The sequence below is a fragment of the Malaya genurostris genome, chromosome 2 (genome assembly GCF_030247185.1).
Source record: "Malaya genurostris strain Urasoe2022 chromosome 2, Malgen_1.1, whole genome shotgun sequence".
Classification (NCBI taxonomy): Eukaryota; Metazoa; Arthropoda; class Insecta; order Diptera; family Culicidae; genus Malaya; species Malaya genurostris.
In genome coordinates, this window is record NC_080571.1 from 310074570 (window position 1) to 310094437 (window position 19868).

At 37.9% G+C, this 19868-nt stretch overlaps 1 protein-coding gene across 8 annotated transcripts in view; it reads left to right on the plus strand.

Moving 5' to 3' along the window:
* LOC131431083 (protein Wnt-10a) overlaps window positions 1-19012 on the plus strand; it is a 64128-nt gene extending 45116 nt beyond the window's left edge. For all 8 annotated transcript variants that reach the window (XM_058596562.1, XM_058596563.1, XM_058596559.1 and 5 more), the window contains exons 4-6: window positions 6470-6849; window positions 6914-7274; window positions 18097-19012. In XM_058596562.1, the coding sequence (XP_058452545.1) occupies window positions 6470-6849; window positions 6914-7274; window positions 18097-18284 (929 nt within the window). In that variant the 3' untranslated portion in view covers window positions 18285-19012. The remainder of the gene's footprint in view (window positions 1-6469; window positions 6850-6913; window positions 7275-18096) is intronic.
* Window positions 19013-19868: the final 856 nt, after the last annotated feature.

The following is a 19868-nucleotide window of genomic DNA, read 5'->3' on the forward strand; positions in this document are numbered from 1 at the left end:
TTTCGATCGTTCTCATCTGCATCGCATGAACGTTCGCACAAAAGGGAATCAATAAATATATGCCATCTTACAATTTCAACTTCGATTCGCAGCCAGCTGCCAACGAAACAGATGCTTGTCGCTCGCTGGATGCTTGCTTTTTGTTTCCATCTGCTGCACACCGTGTTCGCTTGAATATATTGAAACTGATGATTCTACGTGAACTAGCAGGCCAATTCTGAACTATCGGCGAAAGATTTTTTGAACCAAATTTGATGCGCTTGTGTCCCGGTAATTTGTTGATGGACTTATCACATTTAAAATGTGTGCAGTGCGGCGTTGTATGCCAAAAAACCACTTGCATGTGAGCTTAGAGTAAGCTCAGAATTACCGTGATTTGAAGATGGAATTATATGATTTCTCGATGAACACTAGATTAGGTTGCGATTGCGCTGGTCGTGAACAGAAATCTCTACGAACGGAATAAACACTTCTAGAACGCGATTGACGATTATATATTAGTAACGTAAGTGCATTTTTTATGTCATTATCGGTCGTGCCTCGTACACAACCTTGTAATTTTTCACATATGATTGAATAGATTTTCACTAACTTAAGAGCAAATTCAGCAGCTGCAAAATTTATTTGGGTGGTCTATAATATAACTGAAACTGAAACAAACGTATCCCCTGCAAGCCGTTTTAGTGTTATTAATTTGAACTGCTCTACTGTCAAATTTGAAACTGGTATACGCTGCCGTTCTATTTTTTTCTATATTTGAAACACAGATAAAACGCTGCTGGTGCTGTCAGTTTTTTTTTTTGTTTTAATTTCTAGATTCAAATTTTAAAAATGGCATATATTATGCATCTAGAACTAGAACACTCTTGAACATGATCTAATAATTCAAATGTATTTTTTTCAAAGATGCATTTATTAAAGCACCTATGCGGACAGCTTTATGATGCCAAGGCATAAATCAAATAAACATAGATTTCTCACTATACGGTGACACTAACAGCACCTCTAGCATAAATCAAATAAACATAGATTTCCCAGTGTAATACTAATGTAGTTGAGCAACCCGTGACAGCAAAAGCACCGTCTGGTGGAGAATGGGTGCGTAAATGCTCCTAAAATGCATGCATAAAGTTGCCTGCGCATTTAACAAAACCACAGTAGCTAATGGAAAAAAGTACACCCGTTTCTCACTAGAGGTGCTGTTAGTGTCACCCTACAGTCGGAGATCTATGTTTATTTGATTTATGCCTCTAGTGAGAAACGGGTGTACTTTATTCCATTAGCTACTGTGGTTGTGTTGAATGCGCAGGCAACTTTATGCATGCATTTTAGAAGCATTTACGCACCCATTCTCCACCAGACGGTGCTTTTGCTGTCATGGGTTGCTCAACTACATTACTATTACACTGGGAAATCTATGTTTATTTGATTTATGGCCAAGGGCAGTTTTCATAATTCAAATGTAGTATATCAATGTAGTACTATTATGAAACAGAAATCTTCAAAACTTTTTTCTCAACTATTTCAAATTGTAGTATTTTGAGCAATTTTTGCTGTAACATATAGGAGAAAATTAAAAATATGAGAAAGACATCATTACACCACTAGGTGGGTTAAAACAGGTTTTTTAGTTAGTTGCCTCAGTAAATTTCGTTCAGATCGATAATCGAGGTATGCTGAATTTTTCCAAATTGGTATTTTTAATACGACCAGTCTGTTGCTAATACGAACTAGCTTTTTACATTGTTTTTCTTTCAATCTGACAAAGTTAGATTTATAAATTCAAACACAATTTGAGCATGATTTTGATGTGAACCACATCTTTATTTTCTATATAGGGGTTCAAATCAGAAACTTAAGAAAAAAATACAAGTAGAAATGTAGTCAGGTTTTAAACACTTACAGCTCAGTTTTGTTTTTGTATCAATTATTGATATTATTTCATTATTTGATTGAAAATATTTCTAAGATTCGATTTGAATGTATCAAGTCACGTATTTTCAATTATAAATGATTGGAATTTTGATTAGTAGCGAGTAGTCTCCTATTTTGTCTGCTAAAAATCTCCGCATATCGGATTTCCCTGCCATAGACGACGGTTTTGAAGGAGTAAGCGATGTATCAAAGAGAGAGCATCGCTCTGATTGGTCAAACGATGCAAAAGCGAAATAGAAGCGAAATTATAGCTATAGTCCTACGCGTAGCATGCTAGAGGTAGGTTGTTGCTAGACAGCATGACCAAAAGGGCCATAAACGATTTAATTGGTTTGCTTGTGTCATGCAAGCTCGGATGAAATTCCATGTTATGCCGTTTCGTCTGAGAAATTTGCAACTACCCCAAGGTCAATTTTGAGTGCTTAAGATTAATTCCTAATTTATATTTAATAAGATGAACTCGATTAATAATGAGCAAAAGTTTATCGCTTCAACCGAAATCGCAGAATGGTAGAGAAACTTAACGCTATAAAAAATCTGCTTGCATACAAAACTTGAACACAAGCTTGGAGAAGAGAAGCTTAATATCGAAATCCGTATCGCAATTATGTACAAAAATATAATTGCATATTTGGGATATTGATGTAATCATGTCGGCTACAAAACAAATAGAGTCTATATTTTGGGTTCGCGTGTTTGGTGTTGGTTCCTAATAAAGATCAATCTAAGCAGATTCTCGTGCAGTTGCGGATTCAAAAGTGTGACGATTGATTGAAAATGTCGATCAATAGAAATTTTGGTTGCCTTGTTCCACATCAATGGCTCGAACAACCCCATGAAGCTGATCCTTGTAGTTTTTTTTGTTCTTTCTTTTATTGAAAAGATGTGTTCTGAGAACAAATCACCACAACTGAAATCGCATATTCTCGTTCCATTTTCAAAAATTACCCATTCCCTGGCAACAAAAATACTGTGTTAGATTTGACACTATGCAATTATGCTCTTTAGGACGTGTTTTAATATAATTTTCACAGTTAGATCAGCTATTTAAACTGATAGTATATAATACAACCAAGGGTACTAAGACATTTGAACCAAAGAAAATTCATATTTGAACATTTGAAGATCACAAATAACATTCAGATAATGCCAATTCAAATTTCTTTCGAATGACGTTAAAAGATCCCTTGTTGGTCTTACGACACCACACCAAGCTTAAATACCGGTTGTTTAGTAGAAAAATAGGGGACCTCGTTTACCGTTTCCCAATGGATACATGCTCACTTATAATGCTATCACTTTCGTTATGTTCATATAATATAAAATATTTTATTGAACAGAAAATGATGACAAAATTTATGTTTGCAACTGAATATGAAACCAATGAAATTATACCCATTATTACATTGTACTATTTTTAATGACAACATTGCTGACATCTTCATATTAAGAATAATGGTAAGAGACGCGGACGAATTGTGCTCACTACTAGAGATGATCGGGTTTCGGTTATTTGAACCCGGGGTTGGGTTCGGGTTTTCAATAAAATATTTGTCGGGTTTTGGTGCGGGAGAAGATTTAATTAATGATCAAAGGAAACGTGCACACATAGATACATGCACAGAGATTTTCCTATCTCGTTGAACTGAGTCGAGTGGTATATAATAAAAGTTAGCTAGAGAAAAGTCAATCTTTACAGCAATTCTATATTCTCATGTTGAAGAAAGGAAACACTGCAGCTTAAGATTCGAATGCTCAGCTTTGGGAGTTTCAGAATTGCATTCGACCAGTTAGCAATAGATACTGAATTCAATGAGCATCTTCCACTAATTCAACATCGGCACTTCACGGTACCGAACTGGCATTGCCTGAAACCCCAATCCCTTTCAACATCCAACGTTGGCTGGCGTGCGCAAAGCAATGAACTGTGGTCTACTTTGCACCTGAGGCTAGTTGAACAGAGTGGGAGATTTGATCGATTGCCCACATTTCTCCGCTTAAACTGTAATATCGGGGCGGAAAGCAGCACCGCTACTCATTCGTGAATTATCTTAGATGGAAAATAACTTGCAGCCAGGGCGCAATTTAAGTAATGTCTCAAATTAAATTCAATTTAATTTAATATTGCGCTTCATTCCTTACGCTTATCCTTACCGGGCAGGTTCACTCCGATCGGAGCTAGCGGAGCCTCGGAATGTGCGCATTGCACGATTTGATTAGCTCGATTAACGATAATGATCTTGTTCACTTCAGTAAGTTATTAAATAAAATAAATAGCAGCGAGAAAGCCCCAGGAATTACAAACTTGCGGTGCCACTTCTGACGTGGAACGAAGTGATATGAGTGTTGAAAATTATGGAGGCAGAGCTACAAGAAATGTTTATCGAAATTATCTCCCATATAGATAGGCTTTAATGATTCAGATTTCTGTTGCGAATGATTCACATTTTTGTAATTTCTTAATCTTGGTTATTACTGTTTTGATTCAAGCCGTTTATTAGTAGTCAGATCTAAGATTGAGATTAACTGTTCATGCCAGTTTTCGTTACTGGCATATTCCATCGAGAAAACTTCGATCATTATTCCACCCATTTTACATATAGCCGCTGTTGGTAGTAAATAAAAGTTGCTCTGTGTACAGTGCAAAATAAGTGAACATAAATAAACGACACAATTGGAACTGTCTGGTTGAATGTCGGAAGGGTTTGCAAGTTGGAATCTGGTAGGAAGAAGCCCTCACATTTTACGTTGACAGCGCGTGATGGAAGTCAACTTGCCACAAGGCTTGGATAATTCGACTGCACTGCCCTCTCCTATCAGGTTTGGTTTGATCTGATGAACGTTCGAGGTACAGTTGGCCGAGACCGAGAACCATGTGACTTTTCTTGAAAGAATTCGATTTATGAGCTTTGTAAGGTCACATCGGGCGTGTCTAGGGAAGTTTTATTACTTCTCGTGAGCCATGCACGAGATACAATTTACTCACTATCGATTAACATTAAATAGACTATCGTACGTGAAGAACGCCGATAAGTGCCTTTGATCGTGATTGTTGCAACTATTGTATTGAAGTGATAAACATTTATTAATGTCATTGTCCATTGTTGACACCTTTTCAATCAAAAGAGCTACTATATAGCTGCAATAAAATATGTCAAAGTTGTAAAATATTAGTAATATTTCATTCTACGTAGACAAAAGTAATGTGGAATCTGAAAACTAAACGAACATTTATTTGCTTATTAGCTTATTTTGGATGCACGAATAAGTGATAGTCGGATGGAGCCTGGTCTGAACTGTAAGGCTGGTGAGGTAGAGTTTTTTTTATCCACGACGACGTTCTTGACTAGAGCCGTTATAGAAATTCACAGAATCGTTCCGGGCCTTGTATGTTGTAGTACACACATCGCCAAAACTTTAAAATTGTACATCTTAGAAGAGGCACATTAAACGGAACGTCGCAATTCACACAAATTTACGTGCAAGAAACATTCAATATTGTGTTGTTGGAATGATGAAATTAGCAACTTTTTTGTAATCAAACTATGAAACATTTGATCGAAAATTGTTATTGTATTAGATTTTATGAAACGATTGCATACTAAGAATCTGTATATTCAAATTCCATAATAACGAAAATTTTATTTCGAAAAATTTATTACGGCTTCCGCCAAATTTCTTTCTGTAACAATCGTATTTGCTCTTACAATTTACATAATTCCCGAAGAACAGGTTCGAAAAATATCGCAAACAAGAGGTTTATCGATAAAACCGAAACAAGATAAACAGTGAGGAACATCGAAACAAATAAAGTGCTTGGGAATCGCTGACAGTCGATGGTTGCAGCAATCTTATCAACCGCAGCTCACAACGGCAGCAACTGTAATAAATAATTCAAAAATCACCATGCACCAACCGAGAAGTTTTCAATTTAATTTCCATACAAATGCAACAAAATTTATTGGTTGATTGTTTTCCGCTCGGTTCGAATGCATTTCTTGGGGTCCCGGCTGAAGCGATCTGGTTGTCTGATGCTGCATCACGATCGGGACTCTCTTCCCGATTGCCGCATCCGCAGTTCGTATCCCGTCCCCCCGGAAGGCAGACAGGCAGGCAGGAAGGCCAGCCAGTTCCAGGCGAACTGCTAAACGGACCGTGACAGCCGGCATTTGACGACACTTGGCAGACACGGGCACCGGCAGCAAAAGTTGTGGGATCTGATCGGTCGTAGATCACCTCCACCTTGGGTAGGCTGACGCGAATCACAAGCGAGAGAGGTCTTAAAATGCTGCTGCTGGAAAAGCAAATAATATTCATCGATTTTTCTTTGCTGTCGTCATTTCATTTCCAGCGGGGATCATTGTGTGCCGATTCGGATCGTGACCACAAACAAACTTCCAATAAATAATCCTGTAAATAAATTATTTAATTAACCATCACTCGAATGGATTCAACACCAGACCTCCGAGGATAGTAGGAGCCATAATTGAGGACACGTTTCTGACATTACCGTTACCGTTTGATTTTATTCCAGGCTACCGTGAGAGTGCCTTTGCGTACGCGATCGCCGCGGCCGGAGTAACCCACAGTGTGGCACGAGCCTGCGCTCAGGGTCGATTAATTTCCTGTGGTTGTGATCCAGCCGTGAACCGGAAGGGGATGACCAAATCACTGCGGGAAAGCTTGGAGAAGGAGAAGCTGCGGTTTCTGGACGCAATCAACGAGAACAGTGTGCTGGTAGATGACAGTTTCAAGAAGCTGAAAACTAAGCAGGCCAGTCGTTGGAAGTGGGGTGGGTGTTCTCACAACATGGCGTTCGGTGCGGAATTTTCTGAACTGTTTTTGGATACAAGGGAAAAGGGTGGTGATATTCAATCACAGATTAATCTACACAACAATCATGCTGGACGACGGGTGAGTACACGTACCCAGTCACCTCGTTTAATTTGATTCTCAATGCTGCTTATATTTTTCCCAGGCTGTCTCCAACAATATGCAGGTTCGTTGTAAGTGTCATGGAATGTCCGGCAGTTGCCAGCTAAAGACTTGCTGGAAGTCGGCTCCGGATTTTCGAATCGTCGGAAAGGTTCTCAAGCAGCAGTACCGCAGGGCGATTCTCGTGGATCAGTCCAATCTAGGAAATGGACCACCAATGATCGTGTATCACAAACCAAAGAAGCGAAAACATACCCACAATATACGACCACCACGGCGTACCAAGGACAAGCCTCATTTGCTGGTTCCGATCAATCGAACCAATCGCAAGATGGAGAATGCTTTGTTCTACTACCAAAGATCGCCCAACTTTTGCGAACGGGACCAGATTTCGGATATTCCAGGTAAGGAGTTAGACTTTTTTGTCGTTGTTTTCCAGTATAGGGCAATTGAACCAATGGTCATCACATTGGTCCTGCTTTCAGCTTGCTTCTTAATTCTCGGCCTACATTTAAGGGATTGCGTTTTACGGTGTGCGCACAGCAAAATCTAGCTAAATCGAAACTCACAGTTTAGCACTACTTAATTTGTTTTCAAATACATAATGAAAGCTCTCTGTGATTCTGCGTTTTTCTCGATTGCAAATAATCAGCAGTATTTTGATGAGAATCGGGAATCGAACGGCGTACGAAAGAAATCAACAAACGTTTCGGTAGCTGAGTGCATAGCAATCTTCTCTATGGCATTATCGAACCTCACCGATTGTAAGTTGGTTCGATATTGATTCTTATTTAGTTCTGTGGGAGCGATGTTCTCATTAAAGAGTGGAATCGCTATGAAAATCGAAAGCTTTTTTATACGAAACTATCGTCTCTGTTAGGGAAAATCAGGGTAATGGCTTGTAAAATAGGATAAATTAGACATTGCTCGTTATTAATTGAATTTTCAACCACCAATAAACTAAAACATATTATTTTTTCAACTCAAATCGATGCGTAGATATATTTTCAAGCAGTAGGTACACAGAAAGAAATTCTGAATTTTACAGGTGACATAATTCTACATACGATAAAGTTCAAAACTACTTAACTTCTCAAATGACGCAATATTCCATTCGCATAGAAATTTACTGGCTCCGAGTATAATTTGCACTTTGGCTAGCAAGTGAGACTGTATGAGTTTATATGCACGATTTACCAGCCAAGCAGATATGTGCTTCTGTGGCTCAGTCGACTATCTGGTGTGCTTTGTGGTCTAATGTTTTTCGGTTCAAGTAGCGTTGTTGCCGTCGATCTTTTGATTTTATTCCATTCTTTTTAAAGCCATGTAATTTTCAAATCATACAATTTTACAGGTTTTTTTTTTATTCAATATTATAATATAATTTTTTGGCACACTGCTTAAGCTCTAAGATGCCAAGGGTATTTACTAATCTTAATTACGACTAACTTAAAACTAAAATAGTATCATTATGTAATGTAGTATCGGAGTAGCAGGTTCTCGAGAATTCAGCTTTCAGCTGGCGATCGGCAGTGGCCGGTGAATTGAATATTGCATGAGGGTCTTCCATATGGCGTTGGTGAATATCCATGTTGGCCGCATCCTTCGGACCGTGTGGGTCCGCGGGAAACACCCCCAGGCTACGAAGGCCCGGCGGGTGGCCCGCATGGTGATCCGGAATTCCACAAATCTCTTCTCTCATGGATGTGTCGAAAAACACAGTAGAATCAGAAGTATCCGAGAAATGAGCACGGTTGGAAACAAACGAAGAAGGATTAATGTTCTGAGCCATGTGATCAAAATACAAGGACATAAAACGGGTCTGAGAATTGAGCTCGACAAGCCTTTCGAAGTTTTCAATCACCATCGGATTCAAGATATCGCATCGGATTAGCAATCGATATGAGAATCCCAGAATCGATTTTTCAATGGTAAGACGCCCGCCAGCACTTCGAGGCTCATCGTATGAGTGGATTGCATGCAACCCAATTCTTTCCAGTTTAATGAAATGGGTGTTCGCCGCAGATCGGAAACAGAAGCATCCATATTCCATTACGGACAATATCGTTGTTTGGTAAAGCCTGAGTCTCCTGGGTGGGCACCCCACCAAGTTCCGGTTATTGTGCGAAGAAAATTGATTCTCTGCTGGCATTTTTGTTTCAGATACCTAATGTGACATCCCCAGGTGCCTTTGGAGTCGAACCAGACCCCGAGATATTTGAGTGTGAAGACCTGAGCTATGTTTTCACCCCCTAGTTGAAGCTGTAGTTGTGTTGGTTCTCGCTTCCTTGAAAATACAACCAGCTCAGTTTTATCCGTAGAGAACTCGATACCCATTTGAAGAGCCCATGTCGACAAGTTGTCGAGGGTATCTTGCAATGGTCCTTGGAGATCGGCAGCTTTGGGTCCTATAATAGACACAACGCTGCAATTTTCGCCTTTTACGACATGGAAGCAGGAACCCTTTCAGTTATCAGATATTTTCAACGTTTCACTGCTGATTACTCTATTTTACTAAATTATCTCTTCATTCAACCTATCAATTTCTGTCTAGCTTCGGAAAAAGGTTTTATTTGTTTTTTTTCTTCCATGTTATTGATTGTCTTTCAGGATTGTAGATTGAGTGATAAAAGTCAACTATTGCGCAGATCCGTTGATATTGAAAAGTTAATAACAGAGATAACATATATCCGTTGTTGAATACATAGTAAAAACCTGTTTTAATCCACCTAGTGGTGTAATGATGCCTTTCTCATATCAATGAAACTATCATATATAATACTGTGGTATTCTTCAAAATATTTTTCTTCGATTCTTAAAAGAATAATCGAAATAGATTTGTTTGACCGTCAACTGATAAAAAATGTCAATTGGAAAAGATTTGAGGTCGATTTAGAAAACTTTTTACGGTTTGTCGCTCTTTTTTTTTAAATTAAGGAATTACGTATGGAACCATAGGACCTTTCATTTGAACCTAAGTTTGTGAAAATCGGTCGCACCATCTATGAGAAAAGTTAGAACACATATTTTCATTTTTTTTGCACATTTTACCCCATAAAGTTAGTGCAATAAACATTACATACACACATACGCACATACAAACACACAAACACACACACACACATACACACACAGACATTTTGCGTATTCGACGAACTGAGTCGAATGGTATATGACACTCGGCCCTCCGGGCCTCGGTTCAAACGTCGGTTTTCACAGTGATTGCATAACCTTTCTATATGAGAAAGGCAAAAAAAAAATTTCTTCGATTCTTAAAAGAATAACCGAAATCGGTTTGTTTCGCCGTCTACTGATAAAAACCATCAAATTGGAAAAGATTTGAGGTCGATTTAGAAAATTTTTCAAGGTTTTTTCCCCTTTTCAGTGATGGTGTACAATTTTTAACACACTTTACCCTATATTTCCGGATCCGGAAGTCGGATCCGCATGAAATTCAGGAATAACGTATGGGACCACAGGACCTTTCATTTGAACCTAAGTTTGTGAAAATCGGTCGCGCCATCTATGAGATAAGTTAAAACACATAAGTTAAACCCCATACCTCTCGAACCGGAAGTCGGATCCAAATAATATTCAGGAATTTTGTATGGGACCTCAAGACCTTTCATTTGAATCTAAGTTTGTGAAAATCGATTCAGCCAACTCTGAGAAAAGTTAGTGCACTTATTTTCATAATTTTTTGCACATTTTACCCCATAATTCCGGAACCGGAAGTCGGATCCAAATAATATTCAGGAATTTTGTATGGGACCACAAGACCTTTCATTTGAATCTAAGTTTGTGAAAATCGGTTCAGCCATCTCCGAGAAAAGTTAGTGCAAAAAAACGTTACATACACACATACGCACATACACACACACACACACATACACACACACACAGACATTTTGCGTACTCGACGAACTGAGTCGAATGGTATATGACACTCGGCCCTCCGGGCCTCGGTTCAAAAGTCGGTTTTCACAGTGATTGCATAACCTTTCTATATGAGAAAGGCAAAACCCGTTTTAATCCACCTAGTGCTGTAATGATGCCTTTCTCATATCCAGAGATGTCTATCTCCTCTGTGTGACGAAGAGCAAGCAAAATTTCTCCCCTCGCACCGACAACTTCAACGAGAGCTCTTCTCTTTCACATTTATACACCACTGTTGTGTAAGTGTGCACGCATCATGAGTGCGTTTGTTTATTTCCTTTTACCTCTTCCACTGAATCGCACCAAAGTGCTAGAGCATTAGCTAATAAATTCTCTGAGGAGGATGCAGATACTTTCACAGAGGTGTACACGCCGGTGAGCACTCTGCTGTATGGTTTTCGTAGATGAAGCGTGGACACGCAAAATCAGCAAAATAAAACAATTTATCGTAAAATTTTCGGTTTTCCTTGCAAATTTTTCATAGCAAGGCCAGATCTACTCTCTATTAATTGAAATTCACAGAAGTGTTCGCTCACAATCACGCGCCAGTGGTCACTTGGGTGTATTTAGACGAGAGCGCGTGTGAGCGATTCATGCGAAGAGAATGTGTTTCACTCGCGCCAGCTGCTTTAACCACAAGCACACACTCAAATGCTGTCTATTCGACACTGAGAAGAAGTGCGCTTTCCTCTTTGTGCGGTGCTTCGATTTTTTCATCCTCGGTGTGGCAAAAATCTGACTCTAGCGTGTATAACTCTGGTGAAATGCCATCTCTGCTCATATCAATCATACTATCATATATAATACTGTGGTATTCTTCAAAATAATTCTCTGCGATTCTTGAAAGAATAACCGAAATCGGTTTGTTTGACCGTCTACTGATAAAAACTATCAATTGGAAAAGATTTGAGGTCGATTTAGAATTTTTTTAAAGGTTTTTCCTTATTTTCAGTGATGGTATACAATTTTTAACACACTTCACCCTGTATTTCCGGATCCAGAAGTCGGATCCGCATGAAAATCAGGAATTACAAATGGGACCATAAGACCTTTCATTTGAATATAAGTTTGTGAAAATCGGTCGCGCCATCTATGAGAAAAATTAGAACACATATTTTCATTTTTTTGCACATTTTACCCCATAACTCCCGAACCGGAAGTCGGATCCAAATAATATTCAGGAATTTTGTATGGGACCACAAGACCTTTCATGTGAACCTAAGTTTGTGAATATCGGTTCAGCCATCTCTGAGAAAAGTTAGTGCAAAAAAACGTTACATACACACACACATACACACACACATACACACACACAGACATTTTGCGTATTCGACGAACTGAGTCGAATGGTTCAAAAGTCGGTTTTCACAGTGATTGCATAACCTTTCTATATGAGAAAGGCAAAAAACACTTGATATTAATAATCCAAACAATAAATTAATATTTTTCTCGGTAGCCGGCTGCCCAGATCAACCAATATAACCAATTAATCATTTTAATGAATAATTAAAATAAAAACGTGGAAGTAATGAAGAATCAAGACGCGCGTGAAATCTGTTGAACTTTAATTGGTGATTTAAAATGATTTTATAACAACTGTTTCGAATTTGTTAATGCAAAGAATCAACTATTTGGTCTAAATCCTATTCACTCGTTTATTTACGTAATTTCATTTATAAAAAAAATTGTTAAGTTTTTATTTTTTACGCGATAGTATTGCAAATTTTTCTTCAGTTTCCTCGAATAAGAGATGTGAATTAAGACTTCCCGGGACTTCAATATCGGGTTAGACCGCGGACCCATTGAAACGTATAATCGTCATCTAGAAGAAACTAATGCCATATTTAATCCACCGACCATTGCCGATCGCCAGCTGCAGACTGAATTTGCAGAATCGACCATTGCGACCGGAATTCGCCACTACCCTAATGATAATACCCTAGTTTTAAGTTAGTTTTAATTTAAAATAAGAAAATGCCCTTGGCATCTAAGAGCTTAAGCAGTGTGCCTTCAAACATGTTACTATTGAATAAAAAAAAAAAAAAAAATATCGGGTTATTGTTGAAACGTTCACTCGGGAAGTCAGTGAGTTTAGGGTGCATCCGAGCATCTTGAAACCGAAACATACTGAGTCGCGCGCGAATAATACCGATACTGAAATTTTTACTAAAAAATATCCTTCTCCCGTGACACTTGTGGAGTGCGCAGTAGTATATACGGCCTCAAGTAACAACAAGTGTTGGACTAACATCCCTTCCCATTCCTTAGACGATCTACGTTCGGGCCTGGCTGGCGCCGGTACTGATCAATTAATTCTGGGATTACCAGAAGATGTACATTGAAGGATGATTTACCAGTCCCAGGTCGGATCATCTAGAAACTCCCTGTACAATTTCAGCTAATCCCAATCAGTAACGGAGTAGCAACCAGGGATGGTCGCTCAAGCTCAAGAAAAACTGACGCCATTTGTCCTTTACGATCAAATGCCATTTGAATTTCGGTTGAGAGCAACGCAAGACAATCGTTCGTTCCTTTGCCTCTGCGGAAGCCAAATTGTGTATCTGAAAGTAAGCCATTAGTCTCGACCCAATTGTCTAGACGAAACAGAATCATTTTTTCGAATAATTTCCGGATACAGGAAAGCATGGCAATCGGCCGGTACGAATTGTGATCGGAGGCTGGTTTCCCTGGTTTTTGAATGGCGATAACTCTTACTTGTCTCCAGTCATGTGGGACAATATTATCCTCAAGAAGCTTATTGAATAAATTCAATAAGCGCCTTTTAGCAGGCCAATTTTTCAACATGTTGAATTTGATTTTGTCTAACCCCGGAGATTTATTGTTACACGACAAGAGCGCAAATGAGAATTCTACCATCGAAAAAGGTGTTTCGTTTCTGTTTGATGTTGCGACGCGTCTGTTCCGGAACATAGTCAGGACAAACTTTTTTAGCGAAATCGAATATCCAGCGATTAGAATATTCTTCATTTTCGTTCCTGGTCAATTTTACATGTTGTTGAATATAAATTAGTGTGAAATATGACGCTCTATTTATGTGCATCTGATAAGATGTAAAATAACAAGAACTTTTCGAACTGTGTATAACAATATCAAAAGTCTGCTTAAAATTTGTTGAGCTATACATGTTCAGAACGTGACCACTGTTTGTACGGGTTTAGTTTTTGTATTTTGAGATCGCATCCCTATATAGCAAAAAAAGAGGTAGTCCTACGTCAAAGCCTTCGAAACAAATACACTGAAAATCAGTTTTATCTATTTTTTGGGAGAAATCACTCATTGTCGAGCTCTGTCGAGCTCTTCTATAAGCTACCCAAAATTAGGTCGTATTCTACTCAAACTTTGACTTGATCGTAAAAATGGGTATGATGCTTTGTTATGGTATAACACTTTGACTAAACTTACATGTACCTAAAGTTTGAGATCATAACTCGTTACATAAAATTGGGGAGATGAACTTTAGTTGATTTCGGGTAAGTTTTGACCTAAAATTAGGTAGAGGCTGGTAAGAGTGTAGATAATTGACAACTCAAAATTTCATTACACTGGCATTCATTATTTCTTAGTTCTTTCAATTGGACGAAACTCTCGGATGATAACAGTCATTTGTCGTTCTTTTGATTTCCTTCTCATTAAAACAATGCTTTAGTGTCAGCAAACCGTTTGTCGAAACGTTTCACACACATATGACATTGCGTTAGTGGTGTTTTTTACATAATTTATATTGAAAAATGAAAAAGATGTGGCTAATAAAACATGGTTAGATTTTGCTGTACGCATACCTTATTTGAAATCAATATTTTCCTTTAGGTTCAAAGAAGTAATGAAACAAAGATGTTTTAGTGCGAACCCAAGTCACATTGCAAACATTGTTCTTGTATTCTAATTAATAAGCTCTTTTTCATTAGCTTGAGTAATTAAAATAGCGCACTTTGTATGTATGATATGCAACAAGTTTCTTGTTTGATATGTTTCACAGCAGTAATATTTGTTAAGTGAAAACCGTATCCGAAACTGCTCAAATGAACATATTGCATAGTCAGATTAAAACCGGTTTAAAACATAATCATTTCAGGTTTTGAGATTGGTTTCATGAACCGTAATATGAATGTTTTAAACATTAGTTACAAAACATGTGAAATCAATTATCCAACCAGTTTTAATTGCTTCTTGGGAAATGCACTTCTGTTAAAACGATTCAAAATTTAGAAAAGAATGCATCAATTTTCAGCTTTTCGGATCAATGAGAGTCACAATATATGAGATGAATGACGCCACTGAGGTGCAATGTTTTTGTTCTACATTAGCTTTGTTCTACATTTGAATTTCCTCATTGATAATGGTGCATTCATGATATTCTAAGGCTTTGTTCCGTGTTCAATTTTTGAGCCAATTAATACAACTTCTCAAGTATTAGAATACGTTGAAAATTGGGAAAGGGTATAACTTGATCAGTAGAAGCAGAAATTGAAACTAAGAAGTTCTTAGTTTCAATTTCTGCTTCTACTGGCCAAGTCATACCCTTTCCCAATTTTCATCGTATTCCAATACTTGAGAAGTTGTATTGATTGGCTCACAAGTTGAACACGGAATCATCGGATTTTTAACTACTTTCAACTAACAGTCAATGGGAATATTTGCTGAACGGACATTTTTAATAGCTGTCGAAAAATAGTGTTCAAAATGCTGGCGATTTTTGATATCCTTCTAGTCGGTACTAAAAAAACGGATTGATGATGGTAGATTGCAGAAACAGCGAAAAAATGCCAATCAGACAGATCTTGATCTTTGGAATTACTTCGCCAACTAAGCAAATCTTAAGATGACCTTGAAAGACCTTCCATCAGAAGCAACCATATAAACCACGATCGGTTAGAGTCTATTTGATTCTTACCTTTAAGTCATCCTCTTCTGCTCCATCGTTCGAAGGGTAACGACAATAGGAATTTTTATCTTACCCTCTTTTTAGTGGGCCGTATGAATAAAATGTAGTAAAGTCTGTTGTTTGTAGTATCTTCTCAAAAACAAAGTCCACAGAGTAAAACACGTTTGGTTTGGTTTTAATTTTTCTACTTCACTTCATCAGCAAACACACGAGTAGCAACCTCTGGAGCTACCTACCGAAAAATTGTAGTAAATACTACATGTTCGAACGTTGTTGTGTAGTAAAGTCTCTGTTTTTGACAGGAACGTGATCCACATGTAGCATTTACTACCGAAATTCAAGCATGCTACGTTTTATTCATACGGCCCAGTATCTTGCCCTAATATCTTTGTATAAATCATTAGAATTAAAATGTTTTTCTAAATGTTTCGAAAGTAAGTGTCAAAAGTAGACTTTAGAAGTCTCTTATAAATACAAACATTCAACAGTATTTCTATATCTTACAAAGGGCATCGAAACCTACACGTCAAATTCGCTTAAAAAAACTGTATCGTAATATATTGCAAGGGGGAGCGAATTACTTCATCAAAGCCCGCTTCGCCGAAAGCTGTTATAATGTCACCTGATTTTCTCAGAGATGGCTGAACCGATTTTCACAAACTCAAATTCAAATGAAAGGTCTTATGGTCTCATAGATCACTATTGAGTTTTATCCCTATACGACTTCCGGCTCCAGGGTGATACGCACCAAAAAATGGAAAAAAAATGTCACTCACTTTTCTCAGTGATGGCGTGACCGATTTTCACAAACTTAGACTTAAATGAACGTCTTATGGTCCCTTAGTTCGCTATTGAATTTTATCTTTACTCGACTTCCGCTTACGGAATCACAAGGCAATATGTGCAAATCTATGAGCACACTAAATTTTCTCGGAAATTTCTTAACCGATTTACAAACTAATTTGCATCTTAGTTTGTAAATCGGTTGAAAGGTCTTGAAATTCTGTAAAAAATCCCCGAACAGTTGATTCAGATCCGACTTCAATTTCATGAGGATTTTCTCAAAAGTGTTGGCGAAAGGAGGTGAAATTTTTATAAAATTTACTAGTTAATTTTATTTAGATGTGCAGACCTCGTTAGTTAGTGGATATTTATATCTACTTTGGGCTCCAAAAACGGAACTCACCTTGATTCTCAGCAACGGTTGAACCGATTTTCATAAATCATGGTTCAAATTAAAGCTCTCAGTGTCTCAAAAGACTTTGCCTACTAGATCCGACTTTCAGTTCCGAAATTATACGGCAATGAGTATCCAAACTTTCAAACTGTCATATAAAATTATGCAAAATTTGTACGCAATGGTACGAAAGAAAAGAAACGCCACCGCCTAGCACACAGCGTGCTTTGTTCAATTTTGTATAGCGTGCAGAATTGCCATATTTAAATCTATAGTAACGTGACATAACTGTTTACAAATTGAAAAATTGATGGTAGTTTTTACCAAAGAAGGTTTTTGATTTTATTCAAGTTTGAAAAAATATCTTGACAGAATCTTCTAGTGATTTTTCTGAAAATATAATGAATATGAGGAAGGCATTGTTACACCACTAGGTGGATTAAAAAAGGTTTTATAAATATGATGAAACGATCGCAGAAGCAATGTGATATTGTAAAGTTTTCGGTTCTACCGTTCTTTTGCATTATAACGTCTGTTTCACTTATCGACGATTGGTTTTGGTCTTTTTTGTATTGTTTCGATTATAGTTAATTTAACCTTACGGTCATTCGGCTCTCAGACCAGGAATTTTTCGACTAAAGCAAAGATGATAATCGAACAAAAAAAAGCATATTTAGATGTTTACCCTACTCGTATAAATAAACGTTTATTGTAGAAATTGGGATGGATTCGGATGCTCGGTGCGGAAGTCAAGTTCATAAAATACATAGACCAAAATTTAGAGCTGTTTTAAACTGTAGCATTTATTATCGAAATTCAAGCTTTATTTTTCAACGACATGCCACAGCGAGCGCAACGTTATACTATTTGTGTTGGAAGTAAGTTAGTTTTATCATTTATTTTACCCCGTTCTTAAATTATAAAATCGTGCATCGGGTGGTGCCATGAACTCTCAATCATTATAGATACACAAGCGGCAATAAGATACAATAATTCTGAAATGTCTTTACCGAACGAAAGATGGGGAAGAAAATGGGCTAACTTCGTAAAGGGATTCAAATGAACAGTTTTAGGGGAAAAAACTTTAAATTGAAGAACTGACATGACAACTAGCACAGAACGTAGGCCGTATTTATTTCATTTAGAACTTCAACTTCTGGTTCTGTTGGTTTCAACCTAATTTTCTTTTCCCACTTCCATTTCCCTCTAGGAACGGTTGGTCGCCGGTGCAACCGAACCAGTGGCGGCAGCGAAGGATGCGGCTCGATGTGCTGCGGTCGAGGCTACAATCTGGTCCGGGAGAAGCGAGTGGATCGCTGCAACTGCAAATTCCACTGGTGCTGCTACGTCGAGTGCGATGACTGCGAAATCGAGGAGTGGATTAGTGTTTGCAATTGAGGACAAATTGTTCAGTGCCGGTTCCCCGCCTCCTTCGATTGGCTCGGACCCGAGAAATCGAGGCAGTTATCAAGTTACGCAACAATTGTGAAACAGTATATCGAAGAAGCTAATCGGACCCGGCCGACTCTATCGACAGGACGGCAGCGAATCTAAAGTGAGATAAAAATTTAATTGCACCCGCGTGCGTCGAATGCTGAAGATGGAAAACCGAAGGCCGGTGCTAGGATAAGCGGCTCGTGTAGTTAGTAAGAAATGAAAACGGTGAATGCCCATACGAACTGAAGTGAATGGACAGTGTTGTTTATGCTTGACAGAAACGAGCCGGGCGGAATGCGTCCAAGTGACTTTAATTAGTGTTTGAATAAAATATTTTGACCAAACATGAGCGCATACAGGAAACCCGAGCAGTATTACTTAGAATGGAACAGATTAATCGAAAACTACTAACCGTAGCTAATCGCAGTATTTGTACATTTATTGACCTTTATCGTAATTCATTTAATTTTCATTTCAGTCGAATAGTTTAATTTATTTGTTCTTCTGTACCTGTAAATATCATTCACATTAGAACTAAGCTTGCATGAATTTGTACACATATTAGATTATGATCGTGAGACAACCTTTAACGAACAAGAAAAGCTACCCACTTTTCCGTAATACTTTGAGTTTCAAATGATTAAATGATAAGACAACCGATAAAAAAAATACATGTGAGTATTAACTAATGCCGTTTTTCATTGAAAAACACTGGTGGCGTGGATTGCTCTGGTTTTGCACTTTCGAGCAGAAATGCAACATTCTGACGGTGTTTCATTGCGATTTCTGCTCGAAAGTGCAAAACCAGAGCAATCCACGCCACCTGTGTTTTTAATGGAAAACGCCATAATTCTCCGTCAACAAGTTAAGGGTTTAAGCAGACGTCTACGATGTGACTAGACCACTTGTTATAGAACATCGTTTCTGAACAAATAGATTTTTAGACCAAGGTACCATGTTATACACATTGTAATTCAACTATCTTGAAGTACAAGCAGTTGTAAATGAACAAAAAATAATTTATTGAATAAAAATAATACTTAGCTAATAAACAAATTATGTTGGACTTCAATGCATTCTCTAGAGAATGTTTTCTGCTATGGGCATATGAAAGGTTGACATTTTCTCAAACACATTCTCAGTTCCGCTTTGCTTTGATGTTGAAATGATTTGTCAATAAAGACGCAAATAGGATTATGTATGCAATGCCAAACAAAGGAACGTTGTCTACAAAACTGAAATTAGGTGATTATCGCTAGCATTATACGCTCGAATGAAATCGTTTAGAACGTCAAAACCATCTTCATCCAGGCTCCTCCCTGTATCTCTTTCTATTTCTGCCTCTCTTCACATCATCTTTATATCCTGGTGGTCCTGATTTGCTACTGTTACTCTTATGCTTTTCTGCGTCATCTGTTAGATTGATCGAATAATGTTTTATCTATCCTATGCATCGAAGAAAGGCCATATCGACAGGAAGGAATTTCACGGTATTTAACTTTCACCGATTGTGCTGCTTTAACAGCTGCAGATTGATATTGAGTC